Source organism: Primulina tabacum, chromosome 11 (assembly GCF_025594145.1).
Source record: "Primulina tabacum isolate GXHZ01 chromosome 11, ASM2559414v2, whole genome shotgun sequence".
NCBI classification, from domain to species: Eukaryota; Viridiplantae; Streptophyta; class Magnoliopsida; order Lamiales; family Gesneriaceae; genus Primulina; species Primulina tabacum.
Window position 1 is genome coordinate 12,951,347 of NC_134560.1, and position 9,087 is coordinate 12,960,433.

At 39.2% G+C, this 9,087-nt stretch overlaps 1 protein-coding gene across 1 annotated transcript; it reads right to left on the reverse strand.

Annotated features, from left to right (window-relative positions):
- Window positions 1-378: 378 nt before the first annotated feature.
- LOC142518931 (uncharacterized) lies at window positions 379-8,621 on the reverse strand. The gene is made up of 2 exons (XM_075621789.1): window positions 7,169-8,621; window positions 379-883 (listed from the first exon to the last, which is right to left on the reverse strand). Exons 1-2 carry the CDS (start codon window positions 8,280-8,282, stop codon window positions 852-854), a joined length of 1,146 nt encoding a protein of 381 aa, XP_075477904.1. The 5' UTR covers window positions 8,283-8,621; the 3' UTR covers window positions 379-851.
- Between the last annotated feature and the right edge of the window lie 466 nt (window positions 8,622-9,087).

Consider the following 9,087-nt stretch of genomic DNA (forward strand, 5'->3'; position numbering starts at 1 on the left):
TACACAAAATATAAGCACAAAATGAAACGTCTGCTTAATCGTTTTCTTAAAAAGTACTAGATTTTTTTTTAACCTCACTTAGCATCGACCGACCCATAAAATACTTTAGAACCATTTTAAAATTAAACAACCAACTATTTAACCAAATCTAAAATATTATTTGAAAACTATAGCCCATACTATAACCTCTCAAAAACCACTCATAAATAAATCGTTGTAAAAATATATCTTTAACATCACTTAAAATCATAAATCATAACTAGTGCGAAAAACTAGCGTCGGTCCTCGGGTTATGTGCACCTTCAGTCCAGAAAAGTCAACCATCAAAACCTCCATTAACATTATTATCATAATCACCTGCATCAATCACAATGTGAGGCCCATTTACTCTAATGACAAATAATGATCAAACAATAATGGTTTGATTTAAAACTGCAGCGGAAAAAGGTTTAAAATACTTTAAAACGGACCTCAGGGCCTAGAAAAATTTCGGCATGATCTTCCCGTAAATAGGACATCTCGAAAAACTCAAGCAGCAATTTATATAAAAATATACTCCCACTAGAGTCATTAAAACAAAACCGAAGTTAAACAACCTATAGCCGCACTTGTCAGGACTAAACAGAAACGAAAACTTACCAAATACTCACCAGATCATAAACATCACAGAGTCGACTCAGAACATCACAAAACAACCAAATACTACTACAGATACACGGGGCATCTCCCCGGAAAATAAAATACAATACAAGACTGAAACAAACTCAAGACATACATATAGACTAATTGGGAGACTCAACCGAACAAAACCAAGCAATCCAACCTCAATCCCGAGCTCCACTGGCGGAACCTCAGCCTGATGTTGCAAAATGACTCGGGAGATCTATCATGGTGCCCAATAGCAACCACAGTAGCCCCCCCAGTAAAAAACTGAGGTTAGAATTGTGGTATGAAACAGTCCAATAATAACATAAATCATGCATAATCATATAATGAAATGTGACATGCAATGCATGAAAGGCTCAACGAATAACCGGGATAACAGAAGCCAACAAACGGTACGATAACAACTAGAATAATGCTCGAGCAACAACACAGGGGAGCTACATCGTCATGCACCTAAACCGCCCTGCCAAGTATGCGAGGTATGCCAAGCTGTGCTGAAATAACACCCCTGACTCGGCCTCCATACAGCTGATACGATATAACAGGATGGGACAACATAACGAACTAGATGACACAACCCCAGCGCTCACCTCAAAAGACTGCACTATCCACGGGATTGTTCAATCACATCTACGGTCTCATGTGTATAGGCCTATCAGCCACACAATGATCCCGAGATAAACAACAGTGCCAGATAACGACGGATATCAACAATGGGCTAACAAGAACGATAGGCTCAACATGAATGTCATAACTGTATGCCCGATGCTAAATGCCAATAATATGTCATAATAATAAACATAGATCACAACGAAGGCATTTAACAATTTACAACAGTCAACAAGTCATAAACACGATCCATGTAACATAGAATGACAATTAAACATAATTTATGTTTTACCGTCGTATGTTACCGAGCTGTAACATACCTATACCGACTGATAACGACAAAAAGCTTAACTTTGATGTCCTCGGCCTAACAATAAGATAATATAACAAGTCGAGTAAATTTCCAATTTAATAACAATATTTCCAAATTTCAGCTTGTACCTATGCTAAGTTTTAAGATCAAAACTTAACCAAAACTTAACCAAAATATATTTATAATACATGGTTGGAATCCTAACTCAAAAACCCATATTTCATCAGAAGATGTCAACAAGAAATTCAATCATCTTGACACAGATAAACACCCACAACCAGAAATTTAGAAAAACGAATTTTGTTACAGTTTCAGATTCGGCACCTATGACTATAAAATTCATATCTAATTCATTTTTTACCCAAATCAATATCCGCCAATTGGAAATGAAAGAAAACTAAAATTCTAAGTTTTTCTATAAGAAACCAATTCCAGAATCTGAGTAGATTAATGTCAGAATTTACAAGAACACGCTGCTTCTCACACAATTCGCGGACAGAACTCTAATACTGCGTAGTTTCAGTAAAACAAGCATAACTCTCTCAATTCTGAATGGAAATTAACGATTAAAGTCTCATTTCAAAGAAAAGACATAGCTCTAAAACTTTCATTTTAACCAAATACCCAGAATCCGAGTGCATATATGCCATAAACCCGAATTACAGTAGGTGTTGTACACAGCTCCAACACAGAATTCTATTTTGACACGTTTTGGTAGAAAAATCATATCAAATCCATTTCTTATCCAAATTCAATGATTCTTGTGGCTATAGAAAGCTAACAAACAGAGCTACACGTTTTATTTGAACCACAAGTCGAGATTCTTAATGCACAATACACAAAACTTCGAATTTCAGAAGCACAAAAACTGAACTCACCAAAATACTGCACAGAAACATGGTCACAAAATGGAACTTTGATCTGCTCGTCTCCTTGCTCAAAATTCACGATTTCTGTCTTGAATCAAAGCCTAAGATGTTAGGAAGACACCCCTTTAGACCGATCGAGATTTCGATGTCGGACGGAGGAGATATCGCGATTCTTCCACAGCTGCTCCAAGGGTTGCGAGAATTGGGTTGAGGGAAATGGGTTTTCTTCTTCTCTCTTTCCTTTTTCCTTCTTTTAAAGGTAAGTTGTGTGTATGTATATGTGTATATATATTGTGTATTTGGTTACTAAAATAGTAACTCAAGCCCATCTATCCCGGTCTGTATTTATTTTGCTCTCGTGTGTTATTTAAACTCTATATGTATTTTATATCGTTAAATTCTCCGATATTCTAAAATACATATTTTTAACACACTTCTTGAATTTATTTGGTATAAATAATTATTTTAATTTAAAGCTCAATAATTATTCTAATTATGCCAAATTACAGGATAATTAATTACAGGGCCTTACACTTCTTCACCCCTTAAAATAAATTTCATCCTCGAAATTTCTGTTTATACACATACAACTTACACACGATACGAAACCTACAATACATTACTAAGAATCAAACAGATATGGATAAGATGCTCTCATCTTCTCTTCTGTTTCCCACGTTGATTCTTCTACACCATGTCTCGACCACTGAACACGTACAAGTGGTATAACTTTATTGCGTAAAACTTTATCTTTATGATCCAAGATACAAACAGGACACTAAGTATACGATAGAGAAGGGTCGAGTTCAACCTCATCAGGCTGAATCACATGAGACGGATCGGGCTCATACTTACGCAACATAGAAACATGGAAAACATCGTGGATGCCAGACAATGACTGGGGCAAATCCAAACGATAAGCACAAGTACCAATACGCTCAACAATCTCGTAGGGGCCAACGAAACGAGGTGATAACTTACCCCTCATACCAAAACGAACAACACCTCTAAACGGAGAGATTCTCAGAAACATAAAATCTCTAACTTGAAATTCTAGAGGTCGACGACGTCTGTTAGCATAACTAGCTTGACGATCTTGGGCAGCTTTCATTCTCTGACGAATCAACTGGACTTTATCATGCATTTCCTGAACAATGTCAGGTCCAGTCAACTGCTTCTCACCAAATTCATCCCAACAAAGAGGTGATCGACACCGTCTGCCATACAAAGCTTCAAAAGGAGCCATACCAATAGTCACCTGGAAACTGTTGTTATATGAAAATTCTACCAGTGGTAAAGCTTCCTGCCAACTGTCTTTAAAATCCATGACTACAGCTCGAAGCAGATCCTCGAGTGTCTGGATTGTGCGTTCTATCTGACCATCATTCTGAGGATGGTACGCAGTACTCATCGCAAGTCGTGTACCCATTTCTTTTTGGAAACTAGTCCAAAACTTTGATGTGAATCTAGGGTCACGATCTGAGACTATTGCAACTGGAACTCCATGAAGTCTCACAACATTTTCAATATACAGACGAGCCATTTTCTTGTACGAATACGTTTTCTCATAAGGAATAAAGTGTGCCGACTTAGATAATCTATCGACAATCACCCAAATGGCATCGAAATGACGAGAAGTACGTGACAAAATCCATAGCCACGTGCTCCCAGTTTCACTGAGGAACCTCAAGACTATGCAGTAATCCTCCAGGTCTCATTCGTTCTGCTTTGACTTGCTGACAGATCATACAACGAGACACAAACTCAGCCACATCCTTTTTCATATTATTCCACCAAAACTGAGGCCGTAGAATATGATACATTTTCTTTCCTCCAGGGTGGATACTATATCGAGTACAATGAGCTTCTTTAAGGATGACTGTACGCAATTCAGGAATATCTGGGACAACCAATGACGCGATCCCGCCCACGAGATCTTTGATTTGTCCCGATCTTTGAAACAAGTAATCGACATGTGTGATAATCGCCTCTAGATCACGCGGTCTAGCAACAATTAATCAACGATAGAAACAATCGCGTTCAAGAGAACCTCCAAAGAACCCGTCCTTGGCAACCCTCGTGAAAATCGATAGACAAACGAAAAAAAATCCACCTTTGAAAGTTCGATTTTGAAAACACCGAAGTGTATTTGAGAGAAAATCTCACAATTTTGATATCAAATCAATAATGAACAAAAGTTAAAAGTTTACATGGTATTCTAGCTTAAATATAGGTAACGAAACCCTAAATATAGAAAATTGCATATTTAAAGATAACAAATCAATAATTAATTTAGAATTTAATTAAACTAAGGAAACTAGGATTCTTCTCGCAGTAGTCACGCCCGGGCGGTAGGATATTACCGCTCGAGCGCCAGATCTTCAGGACTGTTCGCGCTCGGGCGGTAGAATTCGACCGCTCGAGCGCCGATGGTTCTTCCCCCCACACGCTAAGGTGCAAGCTTCCAATTCATCCTCTACTTAATGGTGATGCAACCCGAACCCCTCGAGCCTTATTTCCAAGCTTTCATTGGTTGAATGAAGGGCAACATTCAACATCTTCAATCGTCCTCTCGGGATTGGTTCTTGGAACGCATAGTGGCTGGCTAGATTCATATCAAACAATCTACCATTCAACCGAAGAGAATCATCTGAGTGAATTGAGAAACCAGATTGGTGTCCTTGAGATACTAGCTCATAAGATTCAGTACTTCATCAGTTTTCTGAGCTGACTTTACAATCTAAATCAACTCTGGCTCAATAGAAATATGAGACACACAAAAAGCATTACCTTGGATTTGAAAATCCAACCCAGAAGTGCAAATATCCTCTCGTAACTTAGAAACATGAATCGAGGATAAATTAATATCAACAACCTTACGACTCAAAGCATCGGCAATAACATTCACTTTTTCCGGATGATACTGGATCTCACAATCATGATCTTTCAAAAGATCCATCCAACATCTTTGTCTCATATTCATATCTGACTGAGAGAACAGATACTTCAAGCTTTTGTGATCAGAATAGATTACAAATTGCTCCCCAAACAAATAATGTCTCCAAATCTTGAGAGCAAAAACAATAGCAGCCAATTCCAAGTCATGAACATGATACTTAGACTCATGCGGTTTCAACTGACGAGAACCATAGGCCACAACTCTGCCATGCTGTATCAATACACAACCTAATCCTCGATTTGATGCGTCGGTACAAACAACGAATCCTTCAGAACCACTTGGGATGGTAAGAACTGGTGCAGAAGTCAATCTTCTTCAACTCGATAAAACTTGACTCACATTCATCAGACCAAATGAATCTTTGATTTTTTTGAGTCAGTTGAGTGATAGGTTTAGCAATCTTTGAGAAATTTTCGATAAATCTCCGGTAATAGCCAGCTAAACCCATGAAACTACGAATCTCTGGCACATTGGTCGGTCGTGCCCAATTCAGAACTGCTTCCACTTTACTTGGATCGATAGAAATACCATGTTGATATATGACATGGCCAAGAAACACAACTCTATCTAACCAAAACTCACACTTGGATAGCTTGGCGTACAACTGCTTCTTTTGAAGAATTCGAAGAACTATCCTCAAGTGTTTGACATGCTCTTCCTCGGACTTGGAATAAACAAGAATATCATCGATGAATACAATCACAAAACGATCGAGATATTTACGAAATACTCGATTCATCAAGTCCATAAACACAGCAGGAGCATTGGTCAAACCAAAAGGCATAACCAAAAATTCAAAGTGTCTGTATCTCGTGCGAAAAGCTGTTTTCGGCACATCTTCTTGTCTAACTCGCACTTGATGGTACCCAGAACGGAGATCAATCTTAGAGTACACCGAAGTACCTTGCAACTGATCAAATAAATCATCAATCCTAGGGAGTGGATATTTATTCTTGACAGTAAACTTATTCAGTTGCCGATAATCAATACACATCCGCATCGTTCCATCTTTCTTCTTGACAAATAGAATCGGTGCACCCCACGGTGATGAACTCAGACGAATATAACATTTACTCAATAAATCTTGTAATTGCTCTTTCAGTTCTTTTAGCTCAACAGGAGCTAAACGATATGGTGCTCGAGATATGCGTTCCGTTCCTGGCATTAATTCGATACTAAACTCAACTTCTCGTTCTGGTGGAAAACCAGGAATATCTTCTGGAAACACATCAGGAAACTCACGGACTACAGGAATATCAGAAATCAGTCGCTCATCTTGCGATAGATCCACAGCATAAACCAAAAAACCTTCATGACCAGAATATAACAATCGGTTCATCTCAATGGCAGAAACTAGAGGAATCTTGGCTTGAGAACCACGGCCATAGAAATTCCATTTAGGAGCAAAGCTAGGCCTAAAACGAATTATTCCTCGATAACAGTCAACAGTGGCACGATTTGCAGTCAAAACATCCATACCAACGATGCAATCAAAGTCATGCATAGGTAGAACTATGAGATTCAGATACATAACATTTTCATCGTGAAACAAAACCGCATTGAACACCACGTTATCAGTGATAATCATTTTGCTCATCGGAGTAGCAACAGATAGATTGGAATTCATACTAGTGGTGCGAAGATCGTGCGAAACAACGAATGCATGAGAAACAAAGGAATGAGATGCTCTGGTATCAAATAACACTCGTGCTATAAAACCACATAGAGTACAGTTACCAGTAATGACAGTACCTGGAGCTACCTGAGCCTCATCCTCAGTCAAGGCAAATACATGAACAGATGACTGATTCTGTTGACCACCTTGCCCTATGCTCTGATGCGAAGGGCAACTAGGCTGATGGGAAGACTGGGACGCAGCTGGAATTCTATTACTTTGAGCTCCACTACCTGCCTGGGCTGATTTCCCCGTCTTAGTAGGACAGACTCTAGCAAAATGACCCGGACGACCACAATTATTACAAACCCCTTGAACTCCAACACACTGATTACTGGAATGCTTGCCTCCACAGTGATCACAGTAAGGTCCACTATAGCGATATCCACCACGGTTCCCTGAACTCGAAGAACTAGAACCAGGATTCTTAAATTGTTTTCCACGTGGACGAAGAGATGCAGAACCAGATGAACTGAATTGTTGCCTCCCCGACTGATGTTGTTGGGTAGGCACTCGATTGCCACTCCTCTTAAGACTAGCTTCAGCCCTTTTTGCTATTTCCACCGCTTCAAGATAATTCAGTGGCTTATTGGTAGAAACAAAAGGGTGCAGATGATCGTTCAATCCTTCCATGAAACTTTCAACGACAGCAACCTGACTCGCAGCAACATGAGGATCATATCTCAGCATAGCATAAAAAGTATCCGCATAATCCGCAACTGAAATATCGCCTTGTTTCAGGTTATGAAACTCAGAAGCCTTAGAACTGTAGAATGATGGAGGACAATAACTCTCCTTAAACTTCAGCTTGAATATATCCCACGATGGAACAATCCTCTGAGCATCTAAAGGCATCAATGTAGTAGACCACCACATTTTAGCACGATCTTTCAACTGATGCACAGCTAATCTCAATCGACACTCTGGAGGATACTCGATCAAATCAAACAATTCCTCAATCTCAGAAATCCATAATTCAGCTTTCTCGGCTCCCTCCAAACCACTGAATCGAGGTGGATGCATAGAATGGAAACGCGCAACTAATTCATCCATCCTAAGCTGCTCTAGCTGATCAGCAGCTTGCTCAACAAAAGTATCATCAACAACACGGACACGAGGTCTACCACGTCCACGACCTCGATCTCGAGCTAAAGGAATCTCATCAACAGGAATTTCTCCACCTCCCTCCATTCTATATGATAAAACACCAAAACAATTAGAATGGAAGTAAACAAAACATATAACCACATAAGTATGTTGTCAAGTAGCATACACATGCGCAACAACCATTTTAGTGCCAAGACTCAAGTGTCCTAGACTCTAGTTCAAGCGTATCCCAGTTTACGCTCAGATACCAAGATGTGAGGCCCATTTACTCTAATGACAAATAATGATCAAACAATAATGGTTTGATTTAAAACTGCAGCGGAAAAAGGTTTAAAATACTTTAAAACGGACCTCAGGGCCTAGAAAAATTTTGGCATGACCTCCCCGTAAATAGGACATTCCGAAAAACTCAAGCAGCAATTTATATCAAAATATACTCCTACTAGAGTCATTAAAACAAAACTGAAGTTAAACAACCTATAGCCGCACTTGTCAGGACTAAACAGAAACGAAAACTTACCAAATACTCACCAGATCATAAACATCACAGAGTCGACTCAGAACATCACAAAACAACCAAATACTACTACAGATACACGGGGCATCTCCCCGGCAAATAAAATACAATACAAGACTGAAACAAACTCAAGACATACATATTGACTAACTGGGAGACTCCACCGAACAAAACCAAGCAATCCAACCTCAATCTCGAGCTCCACTGGCGGAACCTCAGCCTGATGCTGCAAAACGACTCGGGAGATCTACCATGGTGCCCAATAGCAACCACAGTAGCCCCCCGAGTAAACAACTGAGGTTAGGATTATGGTATGAAACAGTCCAACAATAACATAAATCATGCATAATCATATAATGAAATGTGATATGC